Consider the following 17780-nt stretch of genomic DNA (forward strand, 5'->3'; position numbering starts at 1 on the left):
TGTGAGTCCCTCCCATTAGCAACAGTATTTGACGTCCTAAGAATTGTGCTGGATTCCAGTTTAACTCTTAATTTCGAATTCATGAATTCCCAGCGAGAGACCTTTCAGAGCCCTGACTTTAAAATCCAACATGGCAGCGCCCAGCATCAACAGTAGTTTAAGCTGTTGGAATATACTGTTTATAAGCACTTGTGTCTTATTTGTGTGTCATCAAATCAGTTGTATACACAGTGCTGTCCATCTTCTATCAAGGACACGTAATGCGTTGGTATCAACTGGTATTGCTAACAGTTAACAACATGGCTATAGTCTCAGTATTAAACTGAGACAGTTTCATAACAAACAATCATTGTAGTTGCATTAAATAAATGTCTCGTTACAGGAAAGTGGAACCAAAACATTTATTTCCAAAAGTCCATAACAATGTGAAGACAGACTTTGTCCGATCTATCTCTGTATAACTGTGATTACAAACTACGTCTATAATGGCTGATAAATTGCATGTAGCACTGATTGAGTGTCTGACTTGTATAGCATATGCCACCATATAGAATCATACAAATGTTTTTTTATTCCCACAACACATGTCTCCCCACTGCCCAGATTCCAAAAAACTGACAAGGGACTTCTATCTCAGTAGAGGGAGCTCATGCACGGCCGCGAGCCTCCTGACAATTGAGGATTAGCGTGTAGACGGCCAGGATCGCCATCTGTTATGTGGAGGCACACATGTAGGCTTTCCTATTGAGAGGAATCAAAATCAGCACACACAAACGCACACACGCACACACACACACACACGCACAACCACCGAACCTTGGCTCTGAACTGTTCAGATGTAACATAAGGTAGGAAATTCAGCATTCACATCCAAATAATTTGTGTTGTGTTTTGCGTGTGACGGTAGGATAGATTCAGGGGAGGGGGGAGAGGGAACAAAGACATGCTGCACGGGCTGAATTATTAATGAGGAGTTAGAATTGATAACCATCTTTGTTATATGATACATAAATTGCCACAGATTTCCAGACGTAAAAATATCAGACTTCATAGCTGCGGTCTTTGTGCGGGTTCAGACTTTCACACAACTCTGTCCCCTTCACAGTGAGGTTGGAACTTTTTATTCAGAGTGGAGTCAATCGTGACTCAAAGTGCAGGAGTCATTACGTGTCTGACCTTAATGTCCCAAACACTTAGCTGGTAGTGGGTACTTATGGAAAGTTGAGCCACACGGTGACATTTCCTAACCTCAGCTGAGATTGACATACGTGACTCAGGAACAGGACGCTGAAGCACCAACACACTTACAGGATGTCCCGTCTTTGTGACAGGACGGGATTTTACGGGTTTGTGCTCAAGCTTGAGCGGATATTACTACAAGTCTGAAGTGAATAGCAAAACAGAAAGAAGCCGAAAGCCCTCAAAAGTTGGTGGACCAACAACAGAGGTTTAGTCAGGATTTTAGAAACACTGGGGTCAAGTCCAGCTATTACACAAAAACAAATCTCAAAATTGATTTTAAATATTTAAGTTTTTCATTTGTTATTTAGTCAATTAATTGTGTTTTCGAAATCTAAATTGTGCTTTAAAACTATACTGAATTACGGAATAATGTTTGTGACCTAAGGGTAGTCAAAAACTAAATATACTCTATGTTCAGTCTAAAAATGCTTGAATGAGCTGATAAAATACCACCATAATCGTAGCATATAACTATTTGGAGGATGCTAAAACTTCCAATTTCCACTGGAATTATTTTAATTGTTTCTACAGAGGAGATGACCTCAGTGACCCTAAAGCCTACGAACAAACAAGATATCAATTTCTCGCAAATATGAAAACATTATTAATTTGTTAATAAACTTGGTATTACTTTTCCCCAAATGCCAAAATTACTTGAGTAATATCGTCTTCTTTTTCTCGTTCCTTGGTTACATTCAACTTATAAGATGGTGAACTTTATTAAGTTGGAGCTCCAATGTTATTCACTGATTTTCATCTAGACTCAGTTCATCAGGCGGCCATCATACATATTTAAACTCCTAGATGAGAGTGATTTCAATGATATCACTGTCAGCTGTGTGTTATTATTGATGTATGAAAGGAGCAGGGACATCAAAAATGCACGCGCTGACCTTTTTTGCATTACTCTACTGGCTGCATTTCAATTATGCTCTGCTTTCTGAATTAATTGAGTCATTAGCAAAGGCAATTAGGAGTAGGGGGAGGCAGGCCCGACTCTGATGTGCTCTTAGATGGATATCATCCGGCAGATCTAAGAACTTCACTTCTGAAAACATCTGTCATGATCATTTGAATGACGGGCATGAGACTGGATTGATGTAAAAGATCACTGTAATTCTTGCAGCAAGACTAACCCTGAAAAATCTGCGTGTAAGTAAGGTGTGCATAAACAAATAAATGATGACTATATCATATTAGAATCTGAAGAACATAGGTCTGTTAAAGGGCAACTTACAGATTTTAGAAATTCATACTTTACTACATTCTACTACATACTGCACCTTGCACTCTGTAGTTTATATGAAGCCAGCACACTTACTTAATTCTAGCTCTTCTGGGTTTGTACCCTAATGGCACTTATTGGAAGTCGCTTTGAAAAAAAGCCTCAGCTAAATAAATGTAATGTCATTCTTTTATTTTTTTGAATCACATTTAAAATAAACATTTTAATCAATCAATAAATCAATCATAATTATGTGTTTTTTTTTGTCTGTCTGCAATGCTACAATTATGTTGCTTTTTTTATTATTATTATTGACTTAATTTTTTATTGAAAGTTTTCATCTCCACACGTAACATGGTATACATAAAGATCCATGAATTACTCTATTTGTTAGGCAGCTGCAAAAAAAACAGATACAGAGAACAACAAAAAGAAAGAAAGAACAACAGTCGCGGCGTGTGTCCATTATTGGATTTCACTTCATACGGATCCAAGAGAATAGAAAAATTAATAAGATAAATTTAAAGTATTCCCAGTATTCCCCAACGTGACCACCTCCCATTTCGTCAAAACAACATTTTCCTTCGTTCTTAGTCTCATGTTGCTTTTTATTATTTATTTTTCGTTATAGTTCTTTATTTACATAGTGGAAATAAACATTCAATCAATCAATCTAAATATTTTAGATCAATGTTTATATTCTTTATTATTACTCTTTTTTATAATAGTTTTTTATTTACATAGATTCACATAGTTTTTTTATTTACATAGATTTTTTTTGTTTTTTTTTATTTACATAGATTCACATAGTTTTTTATTTACATAGATTTTTTTAAGTTTTTTTTATTTACATAGATTCACATAGTTTTTTATTTACATAGATTTTTTTAAGTTTTTTTTATTTACATAGATTTACATAGTTTTTTTTATTAACATAGATTTACATAGTTTTTTTATTTACATAGATTTTTTTAGTTTTTTTTATTTACATAGATTTACATAGTTTTTTTTATTAACATAGATTTACATAGTTTTTTATTTACATAGATTTACATAGTTTTTTATTTACATAGATTTTTAAAGTTTTTTTTATTTACATAGATTTACATAGTGTTTTTATTTACATAGATTTACATAGTTTTTTATTTACATAGATTTACATAGTTTTTTTATTTACATAGATTTTTTTAGTTTTTTTTATTTACATAGATTTACATAGTGTTTTTATTTACATAGATTTTTTAGTTTTTTTTATTTACATAGATTTACATAGTTTTTTTATTTACATAGATTTTTTTTGTTTTTTTTATTTACATAGATTTTTTTAGTTTTTTTTATTTACATAGATTTATATAGTGTTTTTATTTACATAGATTTTTTTAGGTTTTTTTATTTACATAGATTTACATAGTGTTTTTATTTACATAGATTTTTTTAGGTTTTTTTATTTACATAGATTTACATAGTGTTTTTATTTACATAGATTTACATAGTTTTTTTATTTACATAGATTTTTTTTGTTTTTTTTATTTACATAGATTTATAAATAAACATTTCAAACAATCAATCTAAATAGATCAATGTTTATATTATTTATACATAAATGAATGTTTTTTTCAGTATTGAATACATTCCATGGAGTGGATAATCAAAATAATAATATTTATTTATTTATTTATTTTGAATGCATCTCTTTTCAGGACGTCTGCATGCCTGCAGCACCCAGAATCCTTTGCGCCGAGGCAAGATGGAAGAACCCAGCAGCTGCAGGAGAACAATGTTTTGGCTCTAGGTGGATTCAAAACGGACAGCTGAGGGTGAACTACGCGAGCCAAAGCACCGCAGGTCATGGTCCTGCACCGGTAAGATAAAATCATAAAAAATCAAACTTTGGGCGGGGGTCAGAGTCGGTCGCTGTAGTTGTTAAAACTCCTCGGGACGGGACGCGGACAAAGCGCGGCGACACACTGACGTTAACGTAACCGCTAGTTAGCTGCTAAAGTTAGCCGTCTCGGATAGCATCATTGTTCGCTGGAGTTGTGTGGGCCGTTTGTTATGGGTCATGTTGTCGCTCCATCACTTTACAGTCGGCTCACTGTCCCGAGGAACGAAGCCAAACACACTTGGAGAGCAAACACCCCTTGAGTAACTACAAAAAAGATGTAAGATTTAGTCGTGTTTGCTTTATTTTTCCGGCTAAACCAGCATTCGTCCTTTGGTCATGTCTCCAGCTCGCCGCTTTTGCGTAACGCCGGTGTGCAGTGATGTCTCGCCACTAATTCTTTAATTTCAACTTTAAAAAAAAAATACTATGAAACTTTGTTTACATGTCTTAAAAAAGGGGGCGCCTATTTCTGATGCGTTGGCTGTTTTTCTGTGCACATTTGCTCGTTTTGTGTGTGTTCATCAAGCCGCGGGTCTGCTGCTCTTTATTGTATGCTCCATATTAATTATTGCCTGATCCTGCATCACAAAGAAGAAAAGGGCCCTGCAAGAGAGTGAGTGGTTAGCCAAATGGTGAGCTAGGTAGCTAATTGCATTGGTAGTTTTTCCCCCATAAACGTACCGCAGGAGCACGGTTTTCCTCTCAGCACGCTTTTTTGTCTTACTTAAGCGCATCTGAGATAGGATGAAGTTAGTCTGGAGCAGATGGAGGGTCGTTTAATTTATTAAAAAGTTTGCTTTGTGTTAGCTGAAGCTGTAGGTTATTGCTGCTGCTGCTAGCTCTCTCCATCAGAGCTGAAGGCATTTGTCAGCAGTGAAGATAGCACTCACTCTTTAGCTGTTGTTGCGGCGGTCAAACATAATTATAGAGCATGTAATTATGTTTTTATTTATTTCAGGAAAGCGAGATATTTAAAGAGACGCCTCCTTGCTAATTGCATTTCATTGAGGTATTACCATGTTGTATCAACACCTCTCATATATTTGCATTACACATGGTAAATGTGAAATCGTGCTTAAAAGAGACCTCTCCCCAATGTTTGGTTGACTTCATTTTTGCATTTAATTTAAATATTAACATGTTATGTCTACACCTTTCACATATCTGCATCAAACATAATGAGAAATGCAGAAACATGAGATTATGCTTGAAAAAGACACATCCCCCATATTTGGTTACATTCATAGATTGCATTTAGTTATAGCTAATTGCATTTAATTTAGATATTAACACGTTATATCAACACCTTTCTGTATTAAACAAAATTAAAAATTCAGGGAAACAGGAAATTATGCTTCAAAAAGACCTCTCCAATCTTTGGATACCTTCATAGATTGAATTTGGTCATTTTTAATTGCATTTAATTTCGATATTTCCATGTTATATCAACACCTATTTGCATTAAACATAATTAAAAATGCTGGAAAAAGTTGAAGTATGCTTCAGAGACTAATCTCAATTATTTGGTTACCTTCATAAATTGCATTTTGTCATTGCTAATTGCATTTGATATAGATATTAACATGTTATATCAACACCTATCTGCATTAAACATAATTAAAAATGCAGACAAATGCGAAATAAGGCTTCAAAAAGCCCCCCCTCCCATACCTTCATACATTTAATTTAGTCAGCTTTTTGCATTTGATTTAGATATTACCATGTTATATCAACACCTTTCAAATGTCTGTTAAACATAATTAAAAATGCATGAAAACATGAGAGTATGCTAAAAAGAGACATCTCCCCAACATTTGTTGACCTTCATAAATGGCATTTGATTCAGATATGAACACGTTATATCAACACCTTTCTGCATTAGACATCATGTCATGTTCAGTTACAAAAAATGCATTTGTTTGTGCAGCAGCCACGTAATTACACCAACAGTCTCTCTAATGCAGTCTATGTGCACTCTCATTGGCAGATAAGCTCATGCAAATAGGATGACTGGGTCAGACAGGCCCATCAAACAGATTAACGCACAACTTCAATCCTCATCTCATGTTGTGTCTAACGTTGCAGCCGCAGTGACCTTTTTTGCCCTGTAGAATAACACTGTGCAAACACAGTGATCAACCAGACAGAGTTGTATACACTGTGGCCACAGTTTGGTCTGTTTTGCTTGTTTTCCTCTCATCATTGTGGAGATTTTCCTTTTGTTGACCCACAAACCGGCAGTTTTAATCCGACTAAGCGACCAGTTGTCAGATCAGAGGCCGCAGCACTGATTCCTGAAGACGGGTCTTAACTGGTTTTCTAATTGTTGTCTTTTATTTGTGTGTATCGTGACATATAACTAACAATCGTTAGTTATTCTGCCTACCTGAAAGTGACATTTTTAACGTTGACTTCTATTTTCCTCGCAGGATGACACTGATTGCCACCTCCTAGTTTTCCCGCCTGCTGGCATCCACCATGAACATCATTCAAGACAAACTAGGCAATGAATACCTGCGCTCCAACGGCAGCATGGACTCCAATTACGGCCCTGGCATGATAATGTTCAGCCACCTCCCGCCGGTGACCAGCTTCACCCGGCTGGCTGCCCACTCCGTCATGCAGGACCTTCCGCCGCAAGATATGATCCTGAAGAAGGAGCGTGACTCGCCTGACTGCAGCATGGGCACCCAGGGTGTCCGCATGGGGTGTGCAGGGGTGGGAGACTATGTTCACGCCATGGGCATCAAGCAGGAGAAGCTGTCAGAGCACGATTATCGCCTGCCGGTTTATCCCGGAGGGCTGGGGAAGAGCACAGAGCTGCTGGAGGTTACAGTCAGCAACAACCAGAGCCTGCTGGTGCATGACCTCAACATGGGCAATGTAAGTGCACCTGACAGGAAATCAGAGGTAGTTTACTTCTGAATAAATGGCTTCACTCCAGTTTAGAGCTGAAGCATTTAGTTGACAGTTAATTAAGTACCCGATATCTTTATAATTCAGTTAATATCATTGGCTTTTTGACCGATAGCTGCAGAAAACAAGACATTTTTAAACTGTAACAGCCTAATTGATTCATCAAGAAAATAATTTCCGGGTTAAATAATAAAAAAAATGGTCATTTACAGCCATGACTATATATTTGCAAATGAAAATAAACATATTCTTGCAGGTAGAGAACAATACATAATCAGTAAGAATAGTACATATGCACTGCAGTTCATATTTCACATTACACCATCCACCCCTTTTTTCTCTCCAGCTTCCTAACTGTCACGGCAACCAACTCCGATGGGTAAATGTAAGAATATCAACATATCTGAAGTAGGGCTGCACAATATGAGGAAAATATCTAATTGCGATTATTTGGACTGATATTGTAATTGCGATATGATTCAAGATATTAGAACAAATGATCATTTTAGCCCCATTATTCACAAATATTACTCCCAGCTGCAGTTTGGATGTTACACTTGTCCATATTGTGATTTTGGATGAAATTGCGATTTATGGTGCAGCTTAAATCCTAAACCCGAGAACATACCACCAGATATCGCATTGAGTGTTCTTTAATATCACATTTCAAGTTCTTTAATATCACATTTAAAGTGAGGATTTTGCTGCCTCACATACTCTCTTTGAGTCCCCACAGCACCTCCTGGTTTAGCTGTAAGTGGAGCTTTCCAACTCTGTTTTTTGCTGCACTAGATCCAGCGAAATAGTTTTTAAAAAGGTGTTTATAGGCTTTTCCTTTTGTGCATTGCTGTGCGATTAGCTGCAGTTTTATGTCTTTGTTAACACAACCAATGTAGAATCAAACATGATACATTATACAAAAAAAATCCTTAAATTAAAATAATTTAAGGTTTAGTTTGTCCCACAAAAACAGCCCTCCTGTGATGTGAAGCAGCTGATGTTTTAAAAGCCTGAGAGGGAGGAACCTGAGAGAGAGGACGGGTGCAAGGGAGGAGCTTGTGTGAAGCTGTTTATGGTGACATAAATCTACCGACGGCTTGAGATGCAAAATATAAATGAGCCCTCCGTCCCTCCCTCCCTCCCTCCTTTTTTCTTTCTGGATTGGAGGGTGATGTCATCCAGCCTCAGTGTGAATGAAAACGTACTGGCAAGGACACAGCTGTCTTGTTTGAGCTAGCACTTCATTTCAGACGCCTTTTGTGCTCATTCAAATAGAAATACACACAACCACACACTTCTAACAATAGCCGGGCATCAGAGGTTGTCAAGTTTGTTGAAAAAAAGAATAAATTATTGTCTTCACTGCGTCACATTTCTCTAAACTGTCTTTTCAAGGGTTGTTTAATTTTAAGAATTGTATTTAATCTATCGAGGACCCTTAAGAAACCTCATATTTTAAAAATTTCAGTCTGGCTCTGGTGATTCTTTTTTTAATTCTTAGGTTGATGCAATAAGCTATTCCAGTCCGTATTTCTTGTCTTGCTCCCAAATTGTTTAACGCTTTTTGCTGACAAAGCCAAACCTCCTATGTCAAGAGTTAAATTTATTTCATTTTGGCAAGACTTTCTCCCGCTTTTACCCTAAACTTTGGGCTGATTTTGAACAGCAGGTGCAGCCACATGTACTCTGTCAGTCTCCATATGGCACCCAGGTTCAGCATGTTCACAGAGAAAGAATGGGCAGTGCAGAATCAGGAACCGGTATCCTCCTTTTGGTATAAATACTTCACACAGATTGTTTGTGATAAAGTTTAGCAAAGACTAATACTTTTGAATGTTTAGTTTAGTATGCAAGGTTTAAAATGTGGCTGTTTCTTTGGTTAGAATATTATAAAGAAGGCTCTCCTTGAGGCTACTAATGCAAGGACGGGCCATAAATTTAAGGCATTATTTTGAAGAACCACATTTTGCGCGATTTTCAATCACTATTGACATTTTCCAAGTGTTTTCTTTGTGTGCATGATCAGCAAACAAGGACTTTTTTTAGACTGAAGGCTCTTAACCTTCAATCAAGTAATTTCCTTGTTGTGGCTCACTCTCACGGCCCTCTCCTCCTTTCTTTGTCATCCTCACAGCTGCCGAGTCAGTTAGGAAAGGAGCCCACTGGGAGAAAAGGTCGAAGGTCAAATGGTGACGGACAGGAGGGTAAACCAAGAAAGAAGAGAAGCGAGGCAAAGGTTTGTCATATTTTTATGTGTCATATTTAGCTATTTTAGACAAAGAAAAGTATGTGTATAAAACTCCAATACATTCATTTTGCCAAATAAAAACAAAGTTATGACCCATATCTGCAGTAATGCATGAATCATTTTTATAAAATTACTTGTTTCTTTAAAAATGCTTTCCTTTTTGTGTACTTAAATCTGTGATGATTAGCACGATTTCTAAAGCTTGGCTAGTGCTCATCACACACATCCATTCTACCGGATATGATGTGGTCCTTTAAATAGATTCAGAGGATATAGAAGGCTGAATCTGACCCCTGTGGTTCTCTGTTCTCTCTGTTGTTCCTCAGCAATCAATGATGCTGGATGCAGATGGAGGCAATCTGTCGCCGGGAACCAAGCCTCACATCTGTGAGCACTGCGCTGCATCCTTCAGAAGCTCCTATCACCTACGCAGACATGTTCTCATCCACACAGGTATCGTAGTGTGCAAATGTCTACCGCGACGCTTATGTTTGCTCTTTCATGTGCGTCTTGGCAATAGCACAAAAAGAAAACATTGATATCATTACGTCAGCTGAATAAACTGAAACTATGTTATCAGTACTGCTTTCACAGTTTGTCCAATATCATCTTCAGATAGACCTCAGTGTACTTGATAAAAGCTCCAGAGTAAACCGTTTTTTGCGTAATATTTAGGCTGTTGGAGATGATCCTTAGCCTTGAGCATCACAGATGTAGGGCTGCACCCTCAACTTTGGTCCAAGTCATCGAGTAGCCGAATCACTGCCCCTTTTTTGCTTTGAATTTGTTTCAAAAGCAGCATGACGCATTTCTGTTTGTTGCTCCGGTTCTGAATGTTAACAAAGTCAGCTAAACTACTTTTGAACCAGACGCTGGTACAGCCTCCTCTCACTCCCTCTGCAGGTGAGCTGTTCTTTAACTGGGCAGCGAAGGAAATAAAGAAAAGAAAACGCATCAGTCATAATGTTTACTGTGTTTATATATATATATATATATATATATATATATATATATATATATATATATATATATATATAGTCCTAGCTCGGTGTACAATCTGGACATTAACTATCAGGGAGGATTTTTAAAAAACGGTTCTTGAGGACCAACACTGACAACTACTCGCTTGTTCTACTATATTAAATGCACAGTTGAGTGTTATTTTTTGTTTTGTGCCAAATTGTAAGTCAGAATCCTTCCTTGTTCCGCCTCAATACAGCACTGAATTGAGAATTACCCTTTTCAAATTAATTTAATCTCATCTTTCCAATTTTGTAATGTGTCAGAATGATTAGCTATTACATGATAATGGCTTTCCTCACAAAACTGCTAGAGTTAAGAGATTCATTTTAAACAGTGGAAAATCAGCTAGGGGTCATGGATGATTGATCATTTTATTTATGTAGATTGTTTTTTGCCTTTTTGCTGCAATTTCCACTTTAGTTTGCGCCCTTTTCACAACTTTTTGAGAAATATAGCCATTAAATTCAGTTATGTTGTGAGGAAAAAGGTTTTTATGTTGTCTTGTTGGATTAATAGCTTCAATCAGTAATTTACAAAGGGGCATAACTACCGCTGAAAAACAATGCAATCTGTAATAGTGCAACACATGCTGCTTTTGGTTAGGGTTTTATAGGGGCTGGTGTGATTTTTAGAAATAAGTGAACACAATCACAGAAGGCTAACGGCCATCTGGGGAGTTCAACATTGTAACCATATTAATCTGTGGTTTCGTTTCAGGTGAAAGACCCTTCAGATGCAATCAGTGCAACATGAGTTTCATTCAGAAATACCTTCTCCAGCGACATGAAAAAATCCACAGTGGTGAGTTATCACCGGTATCAAGCCGTGTTGAATCTGCTTTAATCTGGGAGTCACTGTGTGCTTCTTGTGACAACTAACCTTGATTGGTGCTGTTTTTGTAATGCAGGAGAGAAGCCGTTCAGCTGTGACCAGTGCAACATGCGTTTTATTCAGAAGTACCACATGGAGAGGCACAAGAGGACTCACAGTGGAGAAAAGCCGTACAGATGTGAGACCTGCCAACAGGTCAGTAAGGGCTTATAATCCTGATGATGTAATGTGATACTTTATATATCAAGAACTTCAAATACAACATTTGGTGTTGTTCCTTTTCAGTTTTTTTCTAGGACAGACCGACTGCTTAAGCACAAGCGAACCTGTGGAGAAGCCATAAAGAAGGGGTTGGATCCTGGGATGATGGACCTGGGCTGTGTAGACTTGGGACACGGCAGCTATGGAATAACTCAGGGAAATGTTGGGAGTACAGGGAGAAAGAGGGGAAGGTCCAAAAATGGAGACGGAGGGGAGCGCAAGAAGAAGAAGGGGGATGGAGGGGGGATGAGGGTGCCGCATATTCATGGGGGTGTACCTGAAGGCTACAGCATCCATGACTACTGTGTGGAGAATCGAACGGTATCATCCTCGACTGAGCCAGGACCCAGCATGCAGCAGGTCCACCACAGCCGGGCTCCAAAGATGGCGTTCAAGAAAGCTAATCGTAAGAGCCTGGATAAAGCAGGTCTGGGACAGACCAAAGCAGGCTCATTGGAGCAGAGTGGGGGTATGGATGGCCTCGGCCTCATGCACGGTAACGGAACTAAAGTGGAGCCCACCAGCAGCAACTACGACGACGCCATGCAGTTTCTCAAGAAAAGACGCTACCTTAATGCTGCAAACAATGCAAACTCACCAGGGCCGGTGGTGGCTGGAGGAACCAGCAGTGAGTACGATGTTGGCGTTGGTCACTTGTCTTCCCAGCAGTCTGTCATTCAGGGTATCGTTTCCAGTGTGATGGACAGTGACGCGCCTCTGAGTCTCGACAAGTCAGGGATCCCAGATGAGGTGCTGCAGAGTCTCCTCGACCACTACACCCAGAAACCCGACGGCTCGCACCACGACGTTCACTTTGACATCATCGACCATCATGTGGATCAGCACCACGCCTCAGCAGACGGCCCTGACATTGGGCACAACACAAACACCCCCAGCCCATCTGGAGACAAGACTGTCATGATGCATGAATACTCTCGCTTCCTGCTGCAGGCTTTGGAGCGCACCAGCCACAATGCCAGCTTCCCTCTGGGCCCCGGGCCTCCCTCCTCAGGACCATTCGCCAGCTCCCACCCGGGAAACCCCATCTACGCTGACAAGAACATCTACACTACGTCCCCAATGGAGTGCGGGTTTGGCCAGTCGGTGGCCTCGCCTTCGCTGCCCTCCTCCGTGCCAAAGTCTCACTTTGCGATGCTGACGGGCTCCTCGCCACAGCACAGCTTCCACCTGAGTGCCCTGGAGGCCTCCACACACCAGCAACTCACCCCTTCTCAGGAGCTCACCGACCAGATGGAGAAGCAGCACTCCTCCACTCCCCCTTCCTCCTACCAGATCAGCCCATCTGACCTGAGCAGCCAGAAGGACCAAACGCCTGTCAAGAATGGCACGGTTGTCTACCCTCTGGCCTCTTCGCAGGATCTGGCCTCTCTGGACTCCTCCAAGCCTTCCTACCAGATAGAACACTTTGCCCAGGCCTTTGGCTCCCAGTTCAAGTCAGACAGCCGTGGCTTGTCTTATGGCACTGACTCTAGCGGGGAGGTGGATCACAGGATACGGACGCCTGTGTCTGAATTCTCAGGGTACAGTAGTTTGTTATCTGATGTCAATGAGCCAGTGAGTACAGGTTCCAAAACTACAACAAGCCAAAGCTACAGATGAGCGCCTGGGAGGGAGAGAACACTCCTTAAAGTGGAAATTTCAATTTTTTTAGTGCTCCTATTTTATTATTATTATTATTGTTATTATTATTTTTTTAAGTGACATCTTTCTCTTAATTATACTGATGCTCTGTTTTTTGTGCCCACTCCTCTCCCCACAATAATAAGCCCGCAAGGCTTCCTGCAAATGCATTTTTTTTTTTTTAAAGTATCTGTTATTTTTAAGTTAAATATGTATTTACTGTTTATTCTCGTCATATTAGTGGCATTAGTTCTGGTCATTCATCATGAACTGAAAGTACTTTTTAAATAAGCGTAGAGTAGCACCGGACGTATTTCTTTTACAATGAAGCTGAAGTGTTTGAGCAATCAACTTTACATTTGTAAAATAATCATGAAAACAACCATGATGGCAGGGAATAGCCCAGAGTTGAAATAGCAAAAAAAAAAAAAAAAAAAGTTGTCTGTTACAAGGTTTAAAGTATTACTCAGGAAAAAAGTGGAAAAGGAGAAGCCTACGAGGTGCAGTGAGCGCTCTTTTAAGAAGTTTAAGTTTGCGACTTCAAAGAGGACTTTTCTTATGTTTTATTACTTGTTGAATGAGTGTGACATAAACAGACTGCTGCCAGCTCACTTGAGCACTGAAAACACTTTCTACTTGGCTATAGAGATTATGGTACTTTCGTGTCAATGTGAAACTCATGTTTTCTTCAATAAGGGCCATATATATATATATATATATCTATATATATATTTATAAGAATATATATTAATGTAAAATAACAGATTGAATCATTCTGGGGAACTGCCAGTTGAAGTAGAGGAAGAATGAGGGCTGGTTCGGGGGTAAATGTTGTCCTTGGTATATTTTTGGAGAACAAAAGTGATGTTAGGGCTTTTTCTTTGGCCGATAGAGGTTGCTGTTGGGCAGCGATAGAATGGCCTACCCCTTTTCCCTGCCTTCCATTTCTTCCTCGGTTCTCTTATTTCTTGAAAAGAATCCAATTAGCACTTTGAGCCGTTTTTTCTTACATTGCATAAAGTACCCCGGTCAGCTCAAACGTCAGGAATGGACTGGCTTTTTAACAGACGTGCTGTTTGGGCATATGCAGATGGGTTGAACATAGTCTGGGTGTATGATGTCGTTACCCTTTGCTTGGGTAGCATGGTTTATATGGGGGTGGTGGGTGGCAGAGGGAGGAGGGGTGGTGGGGTTGATATGTGAAAGTGGGATTTTTCATTAACATTTTCTCTTTCTCCTTACTTTTAGGGAGGGTTTAGATTGGGAGGGAGGGGCGGGGGGTGTTTTTAAAGTACAGTAACATTTAATCGGGATAATGTAAATGTAATTCAAACCTCTAGTTTTAGTTTTGACTTGTTACCCAACTTAGAAGCTTTGCTTTCTTATTGAATTTGATGACAAATGTGTTAGTGATCAAGTATTTCCTCAGCTGTTACTGAGAGGCAGCCAATTGCATTATGAGCAAAAAACAAGATGGCTGACCAATTCTTTTTTAGATATTTCACATGTGCTGGCAGTTCCAAGCATATTTGTCCCTTTTTAGAAATTGGGTGCCTATTCCTGAAAAGTGCAGGTGCAAGATATTGTCTAGTAAAAGTTAAATGTAATTTCTTGCTGATTTTTTTTTTTTTTTTTTAATGTATCTATGCTGTACGATTTATTTTTTGTAAAGGCAACAATAAGTACACTGTCTTCCATAGCTACAGCTGGCCTTGAGTGCTGAAATGATATCACTCTGCTGAATGAGTCTTTTAACCCCTTTACGCCCCCGATGGCCTGTTGTTTTTAAGCAATCATTAAACATGGCAGAGTGAATGCAGATGCTGTAATATCTTAAATAATACGTTGCCATGCTGAACGGTCGAGGCGTAGACAAGAGTTTGCCTCGCATATACCTCATATCACAGTAAACCAGGGACAAAGGACTGACGGTTTGATGTAGCAGAGATGCTGTTGTAAAAAAAAAAAATGTTTGTGTGACTAGTTTTAAACATTTGTGTACATGACATTTATGTCACCCACTAAGACACTGTTGCTTAAGGGTTTCTGTAAATGCCTCGCGCCAACCAGTGTTCAGTCTCTTCAGTTCAACCAGATATTCTTATTGTTTACAAAAAAATGTACAAAACACTACATCTTACGTAACTGAATTCTGACCCCCTGTACCAATATTATTTGACTATATTTCTTTCCCCCTTTTTTTATCACGCCAAATTTTGTAGCTGATGATATCTTCCATTTTCATGTTCTTTCAGCTTCTTGTGACGTGTTTCACAAGACTGTTCTTTGTCCAATGAATTTAAAACTAGGGAGTAAACAATAAAAAAAAAAAATACTGTTATAAAGAGCCGTTACTGTCTTTATGTGGGACGTGGTGTTGATGCATTATTCAAATGCATTTTGATGTTGATGAAATAAAAGATAAGAGTTATCAGAGGTGTTTACGGGATAAGAGTTTGGGAAGACGCTTACTGAAGTGTAGCTGTTTTCATCTCCACCTCTGGGTGGTGCTGCTGTTCTAGAAGTGAGAAGCTGTTCAATTTCTTATCAAGCACCGAATGCAGTTCAAATATGCTTTAATGCTTATCTCACAATCACAGCTCCTTTTTTTTTTTTTTACTGTTATTTGACTTCGTCTGCATTTAATTTATCAGGATGTTTAAACTTCATGTCGGCCTTAATTTCAATAAAGTTTATAGGCAAGGCAAGTTTAATTGTTTAGCACATGTCAACTACAAGGTGATTCAAAGTGCTTTACACAAACCATGAAAAGCATTGGAAAGAAACTTTTAAAATAACATTTAGATACAAATAATTTAAAAAAAGGAATCAAAGGCACAGTTTCTGCAAGACATGAAATAAAAGGTACAATGCAGTATACTAGAATTGTTCTATTTTCTGAAAGGCAGCGGCAAACAGAAAAGTCTTCACTCTTGATTTAAAAGAGAGCTGAGAGTTGCAGCAGACCTGTTTTCTGGAAGTGTTCCAGATATGTGGTGTATAAAAACTGAACGCTGCCTCTCCATGTTCGGTTCTGACTCTGGGGACACAGGGCTGACCTGAACCGGACCGTCTGAGAGGTCTGGGTGTTTCATAGCAAAGCAGAAGATCACAAATGTATTTTGGCCCTAAACTATTATAGTTTGTAATGCTGGCCTGCTTTACAGATTGTACCATCCCATTTGGTTCATTCAGCAGCTAATTCCGGGGTTAAAAGAAATGTTGCAAGTATTTCTTGGGGCTTAATGGACTGTTGCTTATGTTCACTTATATAAAATCACATCACACCTCATAAAAGTGATGGTGGTGCTGTTGTTTAAGGATGGCACGCAAATACTAAAACTCCTTTTGCAAATGAGTCTTTCTCTGTTCCAGTTAAGTACATCCCCCCCATTTCTAGGGTATTAAGTGCACAGACAGTGCATCGCCCTTTCAGATTAACTCAGTACGTTTTAGTAGTTGTGTAAGCAAAACATTGGGAAAATAAGTGAATGCATATATTATTCGTTTTCCTACACTGACTGCTTATAAGCTCACAAACAAAGAGCAGACATGCGAAACACAAAAGGAAGAAAAAGAGAAGTAATACAAGAGCAGGCATCCCAGAGTGTCCTAGATACATGTAGATATTTCAGAGAAAATGTTAAAGAAATATAGCTGAGCAAGCAGCTAAATATTACAAGACCAAGCGCCCAAACATCAGTCAAACAGAGAAGCCTTTATAAGCTCTGCCACCACTACATTTAAAAAATGAATGTAACCTTTAGCTTTGTCACACTCTCTCATTTCCTTTTCATCACCTGTGCAGGGAATTAAACTGCTTCCTTTAATGAAGAAGAGTTGCCTTCCTGTCACCACAGAATGAAACCTACATTTCAAGGTGCGTCTTGCTGCTTGCCAACGTGAATTTGACTTTCTTTTCAATCGTTATGTACTTTTGTACACACCCCAAAACCCTACGTGATTCAGTGCCGATCCCACTTTGTTCAGTTAATAAATGACTGCGTTTTCTATGAAACTTCACAACGATGATGATGATATGGTCAAAGTTCCTGTTGATTTTTTTCTAAACTTAGAACTTTCTGTGCATCATCGTGTGTCAGTACCGATAAGCGCATTGTGCTCATTGTGGCCTGGAAAATAAAAAATCTGGCTGTAAAAAAGTTAAAGCGAGGATCGTAGTAAAGTTGTGACGTGATTTTAGGTAACCAAGGAGCAGTGTTGCTTAGATGGAGGCAGTAAAACAGTGTGTCTTATCCTCTGAGCTGAATGTCAAAGAGGGTTTTTTTGTGCTGAACACGCCACAACAGATGTTGAGTCAACTCTGTGGGAGGCCAGACAAACTGTTAGTTAGCTGGCGAGCTTCTGGCCAAGTGTCTCTTGTCTCCCTCTCCTTCGGAGGAGGCAGGTCTTGTTGACAGAGTGGACGCGAGAGTGACGTGAATGATGTTCTTATCTTCAAAGCTGAGAAGAGGCGGCTCCATGTTGGGTTGTGTACACAGAGAGAT

General features: G+C 38.9%; 1 protein-coding gene across 1 annotated transcript; it reads left to right on the plus strand.

Annotated features, from left to right (window-relative positions):
- Positions 1-4214: 4214 nt before the first annotated feature.
- On the plus strand, positions 4215-13251 carry znf281a (zinc finger protein 281a; the record flags this gene model as incomplete). The annotated part of the gene is made up of 7 exons (XM_083930898.1): positions 4215-4329; positions 6782-7235; positions 9403-9504; positions 9843-9969; positions 11257-11340; positions 11447-11565; positions 11656-13251. Exons 2-7 carry the CDS (start codon positions 6831-6833, stop codon positions 13249-13251), a joined length of 2433 nt encoding a protein of 810 aa, XP_083787024.1. The 5' UTR covers positions 4215-4329; positions 6782-6830.
- Positions 13252-17780: the final 4529 nt, after the last annotated feature.

This window comes from Echiichthys vipera, assembly GCF_963691815.1.
Source record: "Echiichthys vipera genome assembly, chromosome: 17".
In the NCBI taxonomy this organism is placed as follows: Eukaryota; Metazoa; Chordata; class Actinopteri; order Perciformes; family Trachinidae; genus Echiichthys; species Echiichthys vipera.